The sequence below is a fragment of the Orycteropus afer genome, unplaced genomic scaffold (assembly GCF_000298275.1).
Source record: "Orycteropus afer afer isolate SDZICR_OR568_19922 unplaced genomic scaffold, OryAfe1.0 scaffold00878, whole genome shotgun sequence".
Taxonomy (NCBI): Eukaryota; Metazoa; Chordata; class Mammalia; order Tubulidentata; family Orycteropodidae; genus Orycteropus; species Orycteropus afer.
Window position 1 is genome coordinate 241,902 of NW_006922465.1, and position 18,005 is coordinate 259,906.

Consider the following 18,005-nt stretch of genomic DNA (forward strand, 5'->3'; position numbering starts at 1 on the left):
TCTAATGTTGAACCATCCTTGTATACCTGATATGAACCCCACTTGGTCATAATGAATGATTTTCTTGATATGTTGTTGGAGTCTAGTGGCTAGGATTTTGTTAAAGATTTTTGCATCTATATTTATGAGGGATATTGGTCTGTAGTTTTCCTTTTGAGTGATGTCTTTGCCTGGTTTTGGTATAAAGGTTATGCTTGCTTGCTTGCTTTATAAAATGAGTTAGGGAGGATTCCATCCTTTTCTGTGTTTTGGAATAGTTTGAGGATTGGTGTCAGTTCTCTGAATGTTTGGTAGAATTCTCCGGTGAAACAGTCTGGGCCATACTTTTTTTGTTGGTAACTTTTTTATGACCTGTTCCATTTCTTCTTTTGTTATGGATCTGTTCAACTTTTCCACATCACTCTTGTGTTAGTTTATTTTAGTGGTGTGTTTCTAGAAAACTGTCCATTTCTTCCAGATTTTTAAATTTGTTGGAGTACTGTTCTTCATAATATCCTGATACTATCCTTTTTATTTCAGTTGGTTCTGTTGTGATGCCATCCATTTTGTTTCTTATTCTTCTTATTTGTATTCTCTCCCTCTTTTCCTTTGTTAAATTTCTCAGTGGTTTGTCAATTTTATTAATTTTTTCCAAAAACTAACTTCTGGTCTTGTTGATTTTTTCTGTTGTCTTTCTGTTTTCTGTTTTATTGATTTCTGCTCGAATCTTGATTGTTTCCTTTCTTCTGGTGACTGTAGGGTTTTCTTGCTGTTCTTTTTCTAATTATTGGATATATTTTGGTTTAAAGTGTTGATTTTGGTCCTTTCTTCTTTTTTGATGTGTGCATTTATTGCTATCAATTGGCTTCCAATCACTGCTTTTGCTGTGTCCCGAGGATTTTGGTATGTTGTGTTTTCATTCTCGTTTGATTCAAGGAATTTTTCAATTTCATGTTTTATTTCTTCCCTTACCCAATCTTTCTTAAAGAGAGTGTTGTTCAGTTTCCATGTGTTTACTCTTTTTCCGTTGATCTTCCTATTGTTGATTTCTGACTTGTTAGAATTATGATCTGAGACTTTGCAGCATTTCAATGTTTTTAAATTTATGAAGGCTTGCTTTATGGCCTAACATATAGTCTATCATGGAAAATGTTCCATGTGCACTGGAAAAGAATGTATATTGTGCTGTTGTTGGGTGAAGTGCTCTGTAGATGTCTATAAAGTCAAGTTGGTGGATTGTATTGTTTAACTCTTCTGCATCTTTGTTGAGTTTCTCTCAGTTGTTCTATCTTTCATTGAAAGTGGTGTATTAAGTCTCCTATTATGACTGTGGAATCATCTGTTTGCCTTTTCAACTCTTTTAAAGTCTGATTTATGTATTTTGGGGGTCTTTCATTGGGTCCATAGGTATTTATTATGGTTGTATCTACTTGTTCAATAGAGCCTTTAATCATTATATAATGTCCTTCCTTGTCTTGTATGGTGGTTTTTGTCTTAAAGTCAATTTGATCAGAAATTAATATTTCCACTCCTGCTCTTTTTCATTGCCATTTGTTTGATATATCCAACCTTGATATATTCCAACCTTTGATTTTTAGTTTATGTTTGTCTTTGTCTCTAAGGTGTGTCTCTTATGGACAGCATATTGATGGGTTGTTTTCTTATCCAGTCTGCAACTCTCCTTCTCTTGAGTGGTGGATTTAATCCATTTACATTCAGTGTAATTATCAACAAGTATGAATTGGATGCTGTCATTTTGTTTTGTGTTTTTTCATGGTGTTCCTGATTTCTTTATTCCATCTGATTTCTGTGCTGAGCTCATTATGTTTATGAATCATGTTGTCATTTCCTTTGTTTCTATTGTTTTAGTATCTGGTACATATTTGTTCTTGTCCTCTTTTTTATTGTGATGTGAAGGTTTATCATTTTCCTTTGAAGTTACCCTGTGGTTTATAATTTTCTCCTCTGTATGGGCCAGTCCATTCTATCTTGTAACCTCTTAACTTCCTCACCATTTAGAAGTTGTGTAACTACACTTTTTTTCCCCTCTTTTTGGTTTGTAGTTGCCCTCATTTGCCAATTGATGTCTCTGCTTCTCTGTTTACAATCTTGTAAGCTTGTCTTACTTTGGATACATCCATAGCTGTGTTGGTTTCTTTGTTATGTCATTCCTGTGTATTAATGTTTGGTTGTTGTTTGCTATTATTTGTTCTCTGTACCAAGGATTCCCTTTAGTATCTCTTGTAAGGTTGATCTGGTTTTAACAAATTCCCATAATTTCTGATTATCGAGTAATCTCCTAATTTCACCATCATATTTGAGGGATAATTTTGCTGGGCATATAAATCTTAGTTGAAAATTTTTCTCTTTCAGGGTTTTATATATACCATCCCATTGCCTTCTCACTTGCATGGTTTCTCCTGAGAAATCATAGGTTATTCTTACTGGCTGTCCTTTGTAGGTAACTTTTTGTTTTTCTCATGCTGCTTTCAGGATTCTGTCTTTGTCTTTGGTTTTGATGAGTTTGATGATGATGTGTCTTGGTGATTTTCTTTTGGGTTCTATCCTGTTTGGGGTTCGTTGGACTTCCTGAATGGTTATATTCTCATCTTTCATTACATCAGGGAAGTTGTCCTCCAAAAATCTTGGACAGTTTTCTTAGTGGTTTTATTTTTCTCTTCCTATTCTGGAATTCCAGTGACATGTAGTTTATTCCTTTTGATGGTATCCCACATGATCCTTAGGCTTTCTTCATTTTGTTTTGATCTTTTTTCTGGTTGATCCCTTTCCAAAGAAGTATTCAGGTATTTGTCTTCAATCTCACTAATTCTGTCTTCCGTATATTTAATTCTACTACTCTTCCCTTTCAATGTGTTATCTATTTCTGAAAATTTAGAATTAGTCTTCTGGATTTCAATTTGTAGATTTTGAATCATTTCTAATTTTTCATTTTTTGCATCATTTTGTTTTTGTATTTTCTTCCGAAATTGTTCTAGGGTTTTGTCTGTGTTTTCCTTAATTTTGTCAATGTTTTCCTTGATCTGTCTCTCAATCCTTTGAAGATACCTAAATACAATGCTTTTGAATTCCTTATCAGGGAGTTCTAATGCTGCTTCTTCCTCAAGGATGTGTTCTGTGTCTGTATCCTGCTCCCTTGTTTGTCTTGCTTCATGTGGACTGCGATGGTCTGTTGTCTAGGAGACATTGTTTTGTTGTTGTATTTAGATCTCTGTTTACTATTTGTGAAGAGCAGCTAAGGGTGAGTCAGATTCTTCTTGGTGGTTGTTTATCACTGGCCCATTGATGGAGAGGTAAGTAGTGGCTTTCATTCAATAAGTGAAGCTGCAGAACGTGTGGATGTAGTTTTGTTGTATGGGAACTGTTTCTGTCTCCTACTCAATTAGACAAAAATAACAATTGAATAACCACCAAAAAAGTAAAAGCAAATGGGCAAAAAACATACCACATAATCACACAAGAACAATTACCAAAAATAGGAAAATGGAAAGAGAAAAACACTTTAAAATCTGGGGAGAGGTCAATAAGAGCAAAAAAAAGGTATAGTAGCAGAATAATAAAGAATAAAATGGGGAAAAATGCAAAAAGAAAAACAAGAAATGGGGTTAACCATGAGAAAGAAAAAATAAATTGTAACCAGGAATAGGGAAAAGAAAAAAAGCTGAAATCTAGAACCCAGGAAGAGAAGACAAAAGAATAATAATAAAAAGGACAATAATAATAATAGTAATTTTAAAACAGACAAAAACAAACAAAAAAAATTGAGGTGGGGCAGGGCACCCAGGCCATCCAAGCACACAGACTGGCCTGGAATTCCTGCCGGCCTACAATGTGGGTAGGAGTGAGGGATGGCTGTACCTCCATTCACCGAGGGTGTGGGGTATAAGAGTAACAAGGGGAATGTCACACCTTTCCAGTTGTTGGCATCTGGAATATCCTTGTGGTTCCTGGCAAATGGAGCCTGTTCTTAAGTCCCTGAAATCTGGGAGAACGCTGTCACTTTCAATATCCAAAATGGTCAAACCACTTGTAAATATTCAAAATGGCTGAACTCCCCAGACAGGCAAAAGTCCACAGCTCAGCCCACCTTCCTCTTCACTGCTTCCCCTTTAATTCACCAGCCACCAGAGCAGTCCTCCATGCAGTCCCTGGCTAGCAGGGCTGATTTTTAGGTTAATTCTTAGGTCCTACACCACTTGGTAATATCCAAGCTGTTTGTGCTGTCAAGATTGCTGCCAGACCGCAGCTCTGTATGTCTCCTTTTTTGGTGTTTTCATGCAAATTCTTCTACTCATTGGAGTTTAGTTCACTTCATATCCTTCCCTTCAAAGCTCAGAGATCCAGGATTATCTTCTGTATCTGTGTTCATTGGTTCCCCTTTTCTTTGTTGAAGAGGGTCTGTGAAGTCTTTCTGCCTATTCCACCATCTTACCAGAACTCCTTTATTTAAAAAATTTTATTGGGATTTAGGTGAAAGTTTATAGAGCAAATTCATTTTCTATACAGCAGCTCACATACACTTCGTCTCATGAAATTGATTGCAATTTTCCACAGTGTAATAGCTTTCTTCCCACGTCCTCCCCATAGTTACCTCTTCTTTGTGTCATTCCCATGCACTCCTGCCCACCAAGCTATCACCCTGTGCATACAGTACCCTTCTGTTCTCCCACGATTGATCTCTCCAAGGAGTTTATCTACCTGAAGTAAATGATCAGCTCATATGTCTGTCCCATATGTGCCTGCCACAGGAGTTCAATCCCAGAACTAAAGGGCAGCGAGGGGCCATCATCTCAGGGGTTCCACCAGGCTCTCTCAGATCAGCAATCCTGGTCCCTTTTATTTATTTATTTATTTTTATGATTTTTGTGTTTTGTTCCACATTGTTCTCCCACTCTATCCAGGATCTCCTACATAGATCCTCCTCTGAGTAGTTGACAGTGGTAGGTGAACACCATCCAGTTCTTCTGGTCTCATGGTCGTATAGGCTGAGGATTGCATGGTGTACCAGTCACTTGGACTAATTGTTTCCTTGTGTCTTTGGTTTTCTTCATTGTTTCCTCTGGATGAGAAAAGACCCATCATTGCATCTAGATTGCAGGCGTTTAAGATCCTGGTTACTACTCTCCAAAGTAGGATGTAGAACAGTGTTTTTGTATAGGATGTTATGCCATCTGAGCTTGTTGTCCCCTGTTACCATGGTCTTGAGCCTAAGATGTGGTATTTCTGTGTTTAGCTTTTTGAGAAACTACCAAACTGTTTTCCACAGTGACTGTACCATTTTACATTTACACCAGAAATGCATGGAGGTTCTGTTTTCTTCACCACTTCATCCACACCTGGCCTTTTTCTTTTTCCTTTTTCTTTTTTTATCATTGCCATTCTCATAGGGTGAGGTGGTATCTTATTGTAGTTTCGATTTGTATCTCTGAAATGGCTAGTGATAATGACCATGTTTTCATGTGCTTGTTGTCCATTTGACTGTCCTCTGATAAAATGTCTGCTCCTCTACTCAGTTTTTGATTGGGTTGTGTCTCTGTGAGGTGGTATCTCATTGTGGTTTTAATTTTATATTTCCCTAATGGCTAGTGAAATTTGTATTTCCCTAATGGCTAGTGAAGGAGCTCTGGTAGCATAGTGCCTAAGGCACTTGACTGCTAACTAGGAGGTTGGCGGTTCAAACCCACCAGCCACTCCTCGGAAGGAAGACTGGGCAATCTACTTCCGTAGTGATACTGCCTTGGCAACCCAAGGAGGGGTTGCTATGAGTTGGGGCTGACTTGATGGCACAGAACAACAACAATGGCTAGTGATGGAGCCCTGGTAGCACAATGAGTTAAGCCCTCAACTGCTAACCAGTAGGTTGGTGGTTTGAGTTCACCCAGCAGCTCCATGGGAGAAAAACCTGGCTCCTGTAAAGACCATAGCCTAGAAAACCATAGGGGTATGTTCTGCTCTGTCACATGGAGTCACTATGAGTCAGAATCAAGTCGCTGGCCCTCATCCACAGCAACAGTGGCTAGTGATGCTGAGCATGTTTTCAGGTGCCATTTGTGTATCTTTGGAGATGTGTCTGTTCAAATACTTTGCCAATGTTTTAATTAGATTCTCTTTGTATTATTGATTGTAAGAGTTGTTTATATATTCTAGATAAAAATTCTTATCAGCTATATGACTTGTATATATTTTTTCTTATTCTGTTTGTTATCTGTTTGCTCTCTTCATAGTGCCATTTGAAGCAAAAAAGTATTTTGATAAACTCCAGTTAGTCTGTGTTTTTCTTTTATTGCTTGTGTTTTTAACTTTCATATCTAAGAATCCATGGGCAGGTTAAGGGTTATGCAGGTTTACCCCTATGCATACTTCTAAGAGGGAGCTCTGGTGGCATAGTAGTTCAAGCATTTGGCTGCTAATGAAAAGGTTGGCAGTTCAAACCCACCAGTCACTCCAAACCACTGCCAGCCACTTCATGGGAGAAAAATGAGGCAGTCTGCGTCCGTCAAGATTACAAACCCTAGGCAGTTATACTCTGTCCTAAATGGTCGTTATGAGTCAGAAGCAAATTGTTGGCAGTGGGTTTTTTTTTTGTTTGTGTGTTTACTTCTAAGAGTTTTATGATTTTATCTCTTACATTTAGGACTTTGAGCCATTTTGAGCTTACTTTTGTATATGATATAAATTAACAATCTATTTTCATTCTACTGCATGTACGTATCCAGTTGAACCAGGGCCATTTATTTAAAAGATGATTCTTTCCCCACTGAATGGTCTTGGTACTCTTACCAAAAAATCAGTTGACTGTGGACAAATTTTACAGTTATTTTGTCGAATTTGTTCCTAAGTATTTTATTCTTTTGATGCTGTTGTAAGTGGAATTGTTTTTGTAATTTCATTTTTATATGGTTCATTGCAAGTATATAGAAATAAAATGTATTCTGTTTTTTTATTGATCGTATTTCCTGGAATATTGCTAATCTCTTTTATTAGGTCTAATAGTTTTTTAGTGGCTTCCTTAGGGTTTTCTATATGCAAAATCATGTTCTCTGTGGATAGATGGTTTTACATCTTCATTTCCAATTGGGATGCATTTTATTTATTTTTCTTGTCTAATTGCCCTAGCTAGAACCTCTAATATCATGTTGAATAGAGGTGAGAGTGAACATCCTTGTACCGTTCTTTTCTTTGGGGGAAAGCATCCAGTCTTTTACCATTAAGGATGATGTTGTTGTTGTTATTTTCTGTCAAGTCGGGCCTGACTCATAGTGACCCCTCCTTGGGTTTTCAAGGCAGTATCACTATGGAAGTAGATTGCTCAACCTTCCTTCTGAGAAGTGACTGATGGGTTTGAACTGCCAGCCTTCTGGTTAGCAGTCACGTGCCTTAGGCACTACACCACCAGAGCCCCTGATGGTTTTTTGCCATTGCCCTTTATCAGGTTGAGGTAGTTTCCTTCTACTTCTAGTTTGTTTTTTTAATCATGTCTGGATTTTAATCAGGGGTGTTGGATTTCGTCAAACGCTTTTTCTTTATCTGTTGAAATGATCATATGGATTTTGTTTTTATCCTACTCATGTGGTGTATTACAATGATTGATTTTCAAATGTCAAATTAACAGTATATTCCTAGCATACATCCATTCAATCATGGTAAATAATCCATCTTCTATGTTGCAGGATTCAGTTTGCTATTATTTTGGTGAGATATTTTTGTTTGTATTCCTAAGAGATATCTTTCTGTAGTTTTCCTGTGACATCTCTTTAGCTTTGCTATCAGGGTAATACTGGCCTCATGGAATCAATTGGGAAATGTTCTCTCTCCATTTTTTGGAAGAGTTTGAGAAAGATTGGTTTTAAATCTCTTTTAAATCCTTGATAGAATTCACCAGTGGAGCCATCTGATTCTGGGTTTTTCTTGTTGGGTGGCTTTGATTACTAATTAAATATCTTTACCTGTTAAAGATATTGTTTGTTTGTTCAGATTTTCTGTTTCTTCTTGAGTCAATTTCTATAGCTTTTGTCTCTCTGGGAATTTATAGGGTTACTTTATAATTTTTTTTTTATTTCTGTAAAGTCAATAGAAATGTCTCTTTCATTTCTGATTCTAGAATTTGAGTCTTTTCTCTTTTTTTTCTTGACCAGTCTTCTTAAAAGCTTGTGCATTTTGTTAATCATTTCAGAGAACTAGCTTTTGGTTTTGTTGGTGTTTTTCTATTGTTCTCTATTCTGTAGTTCATTAATTTTCATTCTAATGTTTATTATTTCCTTCCTTCTACTTGCTTTAGGTTAAGGTGCTCTTTTTTGCTATGTCTTAAGCGGAACCTTTAAGATACTGATATGAAATCTTTTATCCTCTTTAATATAAACATTTACAGATATAAATTCCCCTCTCAGCACTGGTTTAGATGCATTGTCTAAGTTTGGTATATTGTGTCTTAATTTTCATTCATCTCAGTTTTTTTTTTTTTTTTTTCACCTTTTGATTTCTTCTTTGGTCCATTAGTTATTTAATGGTTTGCTTTTTGCATTCCCTAAGTGGTGCAAGCATTTAACATTGATGCTTGGTATCTCAGTTGCTAACCAAACATTTGGAGGTTTGAGTCTACCCAGACGTGCTTTGGAAGAAAATCCTGGCAATCTTCTAAAAAATCAGCCATTGGAAAACTATGGAGCATAGTTCTACTCTAACACATGTGGAGTTGCCGTGAGTTGAAATGGATTCAGTAGTTGTTATTGTTAGGTGCCTTTGCGTCGATTTTTGCCTCATAGTGACACCATGTGACAGAGTAGAACTGCCCTATAGAATTGTCTTGGCCACAATCTTTACAGAAGCAGATCAGGTTTTCCACAGAGCCACTGGGTGGATTTGAGCTGTAACATTGCCGATAGCAGCCATGTGTTTAATTGTTGCACTACCAGGGCTCCTAAGTAGTAGTCATGTGCTTCTTAATATCCCTGTATTTGTTAATTTCCCACATTTCTTTCTGATATGAATTTCCAATTTTATTCCATTGTTTACAAAGAATATGCTTCTTGTTATTTAAATTCTTTTTAATTTATTGTTTTTTTTTTGTTTTTTTTTAATGACCTAGCATATGTTGGGAGCTCTGGTGGCATAGTGCCTAAGGCATTTGACTGCTAACCAGGAGGCTGGCAGTTCAAACCCACCAGCCAGTCCTTGGAAGGAAGGTTGGGCAATCTACTTCTGTAGTGAAACTGCCTTGGAAACCCAAGGAGGGGTTGCTGTGAATCTGATCCGACTTGATGGCAGGGAATTTGGTTTTGGAGTTTAGCATATGGTGTATGCTAGAGAATATTCTATGGCACTTAAGAATAATGTATATTCTCTAGTTGTTGGGTGGAGTGTTCTATAGATGTGTTAGGTTGAGTTGGTTTATAGTGGTTTTTATTTTCTTGTTGGTTTTATGTGTAGTTGTTATTATATCCATTACAGAAAATGGGCTATTTAGTTCCCAACTGTTACTGTTTGTTTATTTCTCCTTTCATTTTTGTCAGTTGTTGCTTTATGTAGTTTGTTTTTTTGTTAGATATATATACATATATGTTTATGAGTATTATGTCTTCCTGATGGATTGACACATTTTTTCTTTTTGGAAAAAAAAGCAAAATATGAATAAATGTTATACTATGTCTGTTACATGTTTCTAATTTTTGCTTGTCCTATGAAAGAAAGGTCTACTCATGGCATTTCTTTTTCTTTTCACACTGTGCAACTCCCTACAGTGCCCATGGCCCTGGGGTAGGGTGTGTGGACAATGGTTTAAGGCTGCAGTTTACTCTGGCATGAATATACTATGAAAAAACCTGCATAGAAAGACTAGCCGTAAATCCATTACCATGCTCCCAGATTGACACTTTTATCATTATAAAACGCCCCTCTTTATCTCTAGTAACATTTGTTGTTGTTGTTAAAGTATAGTTTGACATTCTAAGTTTTTCGCGGTTACTATTTTCATGATATGATTTTTCCCAACTATTTGCTTTCAACTTATTTTTTATCTTTGAATCTACAATATTTTTATATTGGATACAATGTTTTACAGTATAGAGTTGAATTTTGTCTTTTAACCCAGTTAATCTTTGCCTTTTGATATGATTGTTTATTCCTTTCATATTTCATGCTATTATTGATATAGTTGGATTTATGTGTGCCATTTTACCTTTTGTTTTCTGTATGTCTCATGGGGTTGGTTTGTTTGTTCCTCTGTTCTTCCTTTACTGTTTTCTTTTTTATTAAATGAATATTTTTTACTATAGTGTTTTAATTTATATATATGTGTATATATATATATATATATACATATATATATATGTAACTACATATTTGGCATTATTTCTTTTATATTTTCTCTAGGGGTTACCATATATATCTTAATTTATCAGTATGACTTCAGATTTATACTAACTTAATTCCAGTGAGATAAACAAAGGTCATTCCTTCATAGCTCTATTCCTTTGTGATATTATTGTTACACATATTGCATGTATAAATGTTACAAATCCAACAATACATGTGGTCATTTATTATTTTATATAATTTTATATTTCTTTAAGAGAAGAAAGGACAGCAAGTATGTATTTATATCTCTTGTTATATTAACTTTCTTACAATTTTTCATTCTGTTCATTTGTTCCTGTGGATTTGAGTTACCAGCTGAAGTAATTTCCTTATCGCAAGAAAGCTTTACTTCCATTTACCCTGTTCATTGTTATTGGTAAATTAATTATATTACTATATGTTAGAGTCCCAACAATGTATTGTATATATTTTGTTTTATATAATTGCTTTTTAAATAATCTAAGAGAAGACGTATGCATTTATACTGTATTTTATAGTAATGTAATTACCTTACCCCTGCTCTGTTTTTTCTGTGGATGTGAATTACTGTCTAGAGTCTTTTGCTTTCACCCTGAAGAACTTTGTTTAGTATTTCTTGTAAGTCATGTCTTAAAGGTAATAGTTCCTCTTAGTTTTTGTTTATCTGGAAATACTTTTATTTTGCCTTCATCTTTGAAAGATAACTTTACTGAATACAGGATTCTTGGTTGACAGTTTCATTGCTTTTTTTTTAAAAAAAATAAGCTTTGAGGCCTTTGAATATGTTCTCTCACTGCCTTCTGATCTCTGTTGTTTTTGATGAGAAGTCAGCTGTTAATCTTATTGAAGTTCCCTTGTAAATGAAGTATCCTTTTTTCATTAGTGCTTTGAAGATTTTCTCCTTGTTTTTGGCTTTCAGCACTGTTGTTTTTCTTTTGTTTTGTTTTTTTACTATGATGTTATTTGCAGATCTCTTAGAGTTCATTGAGCTTCTTGGATGTGTAGATAAATATCTTTCAATAAGTTTGGGAAGTTTTCAGCCATTACTTCATTATTTTTTCTGTTTCTTCCTCTCTCTCCTTCCTCTCCCTTTAGTAATCCTATTACCCATATGTCTGTGTGTTTAATTATCCCTCCTTTCTCTGAGGCTCTGTTCATTTTTCTTCTTTTTTCTCTCACTGTTCTTCAGATTTCATAATCTCTATCAATCTGTCTTCAAATTCACTGATTTTTTCTTCTACCAGTTCAGATCTGCTAAAACCATACAGTAAGTTTTTTATTTTAGTTATTGTACTTTTCAATTCCAGAATTTTCATTGAGTTCTTATTTTATAATTTCTTCCTCTTTATTAGTGTTATTCATTTGATGCAACATTGTCATCATACTTTTCTTAACTTCTTTAACCATGGTTTTATTTAGTTCATTGAATGTATTTATAATGAATTCTCTAAAGTTTCTGTCTATTAAATATGACATTTATTTGCTCTCACAAGTAGGGTTTGTTTATTTATTTATTTGTTTTTGCCCCTTGCTTTTTTTGCCTCATATATGAGTCATGTTTTTTCTTTGTGTTCTGGTTACCTAGTGCCGCTCTGACAGGAATGTACCACAAATGGGATGGCTGAAAAATGGGTTTATTCTCTTACAGTTCAGGAGGATAGAAATCCGAGTTCAAAGTGCCAGGCTCTAGGGGCTGTGTGAAAGCCCCTTGACCTTGGACTTCAACTCTGCCTGTTGCTCCTGGCCCACTGAACCACATGGCAGGCCATTAATTCAAGTCCATTGAAAGTCCAAAGGTCAGCAGAACATGGCAGGCTGCTGAACAATGACATAGCTACATGCAGGGTTCAAGCGTGCCATAAGCTAGAGACCATTCCCAGAGCTGTTTCTTATATATGGGAAGCAGACCACATACCCAAAGGCAGCTAGCTACTCAGCTGCTCACAGTAGATTCCGCCATGGAGTTGATTACCAGTCCCATCATGGGGAATACTGTATCCAGCTGCTCAGCCACTCAACCAGGCCTAGCCAAGTTGATACACAAACTTAACCACCATACTTTGCATATCATAGTTTTTGTTGTTGCTATAAATTGGATATTTTTAGTAATATGTTATAGCAACTCTGGGTACTAATCTCCATGTCCAGAGTTTGATACTTGCTTGTTTGCCTGTTTAGTGACTATTAGGATAATAATCAATATAAATCAAACCTCCACTTTTTACTTCTGTCAAACCAGATATAACACACAGCACTTCCTTCTCTGACCTTACCCACCTAGAGCTAATTCAGATCTCACAAATTAAAAGGACACCATCCTTCAGATTACCAAATAGGCAGATGCCAGCCACAAGCTTAGGAGTTCTCCCTTGGCTTTGTAACTTCTGACTTACTGGTTCCTACAATTCTTTGGGGTTTGATAATTCATTGGAATTATCAATTGTAAGTGTTGTACTTACATTACAAGCTGGGGCAAGGATGATCACAGGCCCAGTATGCTCAGTGGTGCTACGTCCATGAGTAAAGGCTGGGTAGGAAAAGGAAGACCCACCTCTTGGCACACTTACTGGAACTAATTCTCAGTATCAGTTATCTGTAAGCAGGATAAGAAATGCTTATGTCTTGTCTCTCCTTAGAAGATAACCCTCCAAATGGGAGTTGTGTTCTTGAAATTACCAGTCTAGAGTAGATGTCTATCTTATTAATGTGGGAGTTGGGAAGGAGAGCACAGGTCTCAGTTCAAATACTATAGATTCTCTCAGTTCTTACCAAATTTTAGTAGATTTTCTTTCATAAATGTTTCTTTATTTGCTGTATGCCAATAGGGATGTTTTCCGAGAATTTAAATGTTTTTTAAAATAATTTTTTACCAGTTTTGCTGGACAGCACATCAGCGGAACACCTCACACTGTCATGCCAGAAATGGAACTCCTTGACCAACTCTTTACAGTTTTCCCCATGGACCATGTAAGTTGTTATTTCTCTCTTTTTCCTACATAACATCATATACACTTTTTAAACATTTCATTTTTCTGAAACTTCCTACCAATCAGTCCTAATAAATAGCTTGCTCCACATCCCATTTTTCACTTTCTAGTCATGTCTGGAGCCAAATGGTACAGTGTGCCTCCCATGTTTGTGCGCAGTCTCCACATAACGTTCCACATTGCTATGTACTCAGTCTTTTGTCAAGATCAGTTTTAGAGCAGAAGTGAAATCCCTAGATGGAGGCATTTTACCATCATTTCTCATATTCTTGGACAGAGAAAAAAGAGCAGATGGATACATTTGGCAACACATGGGTCGACTCTGAACTTCTCCATAGACCTGAGTTTACAGGTAAATTGGATTTGGCATGACTGCCCTCAGTCATACGTAAATAGTAGATGATTGTTTGTGACTCATAGCGACCTCTTCTTAGGTTTCCGAGGTGGTATCTGTATGAAAGTAGACTGCCCAGTCTTCCTTCTGAGGAGTGGCTGGTGGGTTAGAAACGGCAGCCTTCTGGTTAGCAGAAGGCACTAAACCCCACCAGAGCTCCTTTTTTGTTTTTGTTTTTGGCCTTCAGTCATAAGTAAATTATAGATGATTGTAGACTTAGAAAACTGGGGAGGATCTTGTCCAGTGTAAATGTCTAACCATGAATATAGGCTGATATATTTCCACCAAGTAATTTATTCTGTAGTCATTAAAAGACATTTACTAAGTAATTTGACAGTAGAAGGAATAATTATAATGTAATCTGAAATAATGGTACTTGGCATAATTTGGGACTACAAGAAGTTTTAAAATTTTGTGCATACCTACCCTATTTTCTATGATAGTGACTTTTCCTGTACAATGGAAAGAAATGTCAAAAGTCACCTTTATTTATAATTCATGAGGCAGGTACATAGCATGCAATGTGAATTTATACATTTTTTCTTTTCATTTGCACAAAGACATATTTGGATAATTAAGATATTTCATAGTATGTAGGAATATATTTCTGAATAAACTAGATTTCTTCAAAGACATGTAGATAGTCTCGTTTGGAAGCACTGATTTTCTTTCTATATCATGTACTTCTACCCCTGGCCTACTTGTTTACTATCTATTCCCAATTTTGTAATGCAGTTCTTTATTTCTTCTTTTTATCAAAAATATTTCCATCAGTTTTACCCATAGCATATGGGTTTGTTGTTTCAGGAATTGGTGGCATTCAGGGATGTGGTCATTGACTTCTCTCAGGAGGAGTGGGAATATCTGGATTCTTCTCAGAAGGACTTGTACTGGGATGTGATGATGGAGAACTATAGCAACCTGGTCTCACTGGGTAAATTTATCTACTTTAGATAATTTTGAATGTACTTTCTGGAATATCAGCTGATAATTCAGTGAACCTCAAGGCTATCTTTTAACAGATTAGATAAATGTTTCCCTGTTCAAAGTAGGTTAGGCTTTGTTGTATTGTTGTTGTTATGTGCCATGGAGTCAGACCTGACTCCTAGTGACCCCTCCTTGGGTTTCCGAGGCAGTATAACTACGGAAGTAGATTGCCCAACCTTCCGAGGAGTGATTGGTGGGTTTGAACTGCCAGCCTTCTGGTTAGCAGTCAAGTGCCTTAGGCACTATGATAATTTCATTAAGTGTCTTCACCATTCTTTATGATGTTTATATCTCTTTCGAACTTCTTTGATACCCAGGGATCTGGGTTTGACTTATAGGACACATACGGCATAACCATTGAAATACAGTATTTTATTTGCACTCAGAATTGCTGTAGATTTTTATGTTTCCTATCCACCTTTAGGGAAAACAGTTAAGACAATGTCCTAATTTATTCTTATTATCAAAGGATCTCTTTTCTTTATAGATGAATCAATCCATAGAATTCACCTTACTCTTCAAAATTTAAGAGTAAATGGCAGGAGGTAAGAACGTTGTATTTAGATAACTCCACAAGATTACACAGCCAATTGGTATCACAAACAGGTTTTGTATTCAGGCAATCTAGCACCTAAGCTGGTATTCTTAACTGTTACACTATACTGCCTCTCAAGACAAGGAGTTGACATGAATTTAAATTAAATTAGACCTTTCTTCTCCTGTCTGTCTCTTTATGCTTTGTACTTCTGTGGACACTTTAAGGTAAATATTCTTTCAATTCTCTCATATTTATTTTCTCTGAAGTCTTTACCAATATTATTTTTATTTCATTTATTAAAAGTTTAAGAAATTCTCAAAGTGTTTTTTAGAATTGGTTATAATTCTCATAACTTTATGTTATAAATTGTGTCACATTTCTTTATTGTGAGCAGTATCTAAGTCAGTTGTGATCACCTAAAAGAAGAAGCTCTGGAGGCTTTCAAGGAATGTGACAAAAAAACAGGGATACCTGCTCAAGGAGGTGGACATCTGTGATGTTCAGAGCCTCCCATCAAAGGCCTGTGAAAAAAGAAGTTTTGATACCTGGGAAACATATTAAGATCATCCCATGCCACCAACTATATTCTAGTTCCTGTTTTGAATTTAGACATCTGTATATCTAAATTGACAAAGTATGGTTATTCATATACTCAGCATTTATTTGATGTCTACACTGAGCCAGATACTGTGCTAGCTATGTTAGTACATTAGTGAGCAAGACTGATACACATATTCCCCTCCTGGAATTGACATGCTAGTAGGTGAGATGTGTAATAAACTATTGTTGTTGTTGTTGTTATGTACCGTTGAGTCGAACACGACTCATAGTGACCCCTCCTTAGGTTTCCGAGGCAGTATCACTACGGAAGTAGATTGCCCCATCTTCCTTCCGAGGAGTGGCTGGTGGGTTTGAACCGCCAGCCTTCTGGTTAGCAGTCAAGTGCCTTAGGCACTATGCTACCAGAGCTCCCGTGTAATAAACTAGTAAACAAATAAATGGAAAGTCATAGGTAGTGTTACGTGCTGTAAAGAAAAAGTAAGGAGGATTAGAGGATAGAGACTGAAGGGGAGAGCTAATTCTAATAGTGTGGTTAGGGAAGGCTTTCCTAAGGAGGTGATATAAGATCAGTTCAAGCAGAGGGAATAGCAAATACAAAGACCCTAACAGAGGAAATAAGCTTGGGGCTCAGTATGGTTTGGAGCACTGTTAGTGAGGGAAAAAGTAATTACAGATGAGTTAAACAGTAGATTGTGTAAGAATTTGCTGGTCATGGTAAAAAATTTTATAGGAATGATTAGAAACCATGTTTTTAAATGTATCCCATAGATTCTGATTTCATTATTATATATATAAATACACACACATATATATAAATATATATAATTAGAAATCATAAATGTGTTATAAATTATAAATAAAATTTAAGTACATATATAAAATAATAATACATAAAAATAGGGTATTTCCTATTGTTTGTGTTTCTTATTATTTCTCTATTTTTATCAGAATTTTCCCATATGTCACTATTCCATTTTTCAGGACCTCATTCCTTCCCAATCAGTGCCCTCACTTTAACAGCAGACAGCCTGTATTGGAATACAGTTGGAATTCATTTTGCATTGTAATTCAGACACTCACAAGATGAGAGCTTGGTTTTGGTTTTTAGAAATCTCAGCTTTGTGGCTGTAGGAGATAAGTTTTAAGGCAGACTGGAATCTTTCAGGTCAGTTTTACAGTATGTGAGCTGGGAATTTAAAAGCTTTTCTTTCCCTACTTTCATCAGTATAATTTTGAACTTCCAGTCAATCTCATCATACTCATTAATTTGACAAGAACATTCTACAATATCAAATATATAGTCATTCAGAACGTTGTCTTTTTAATAAGTATTTGATTAGGAGTGTCCAGTGGTGATATTTTGCTTATCTGTCTTGCTATATCACAACATTGATTGTCAGAGCCCTCTTTACCCCTGGAGGTAGCATCATCACCCCCACCAAAACAAAAAAAAAACAAAGTCACTGCCATTGAGTTAATTTCAACTCACAATGACCTCCGTTGGGTTTCCAAGGCAGTCAGTCTTTACAGAAATAGATTTCCCCATCTTCCTTCTTCAGAGCGGCTGATAAGTTTGAACCACCAACCTTCTGGTTAGCAGTCAAGACACAGACACAGACACTGTGCCATCAGGGATCTAATCATATTGGAATAATAATTATAGAAACTCCGGAATCAGTTCAGAAAATTCATCCATAAGACTCTGTTCCTCTAGAACCACTCTCAGTACCCAAATTGATATGAGTCAAGATTCTTCAGAGTAACACAACTAATAGGATATATCAGTCATTGTCGTTGAGTCAATTCCGACTCATAGCAACCCCTCCTTGGGAGTCCAAGGTGGTGTCTCTATGGAAGTAGATTGCCTAGTCTTCCTTCCAAGGAGTGGCTGGAAGGTTTGAACTACCAGTCTTCTGGTTAGCAGTAAAATGCCTTAGGCACTATGCCACCAGAGCTCCTAATAGGGTATATATGTAGATTTATTCCTAAACTATGGTAGTTTCAATATCCTCATTTTTATGTGAAAGCTGGACAATGAATGAATAAGGAAGATCGAAGAAGAGTGACGCTTTTGAGTTGTGGTGTTGGTGAAGAATACTGAAAGTACTATGGACTTCCAGAAGAATTAACAAATCTGTCCTGGAAGAAGTGCAACTGAAATGCTCCTTGGAAGCAAGAATGGTCAGACTTTGTCTCACCTATTTTGGTC

At 36.2% G+C, this 18,005-nt stretch overlaps 1 protein-coding gene across 1 annotated transcript in view; it reads left to right on the plus strand.

Moving 5' to 3' along the window:
• LOC103212201 (zinc finger protein 529) overlaps positions 1 to 18,005 on the plus strand; it is a 58,251-nt gene that overhangs the window by 4,178 nt on the left and 36,068 nt on the right. Inside the window, exons 3-4 of the mRNA XM_007958209.1 lie at positions 11,519 to 11,596; positions 13,203 to 13,296. Coding sequence (XP_007956400.1) covers positions 11,519 to 11,596; positions 13,203 to 13,296 — 172 coding nt within the window. The remainder of the gene's footprint in view (positions 1 to 11,518; positions 11,597 to 13,202; positions 13,297 to 18,005) is intronic.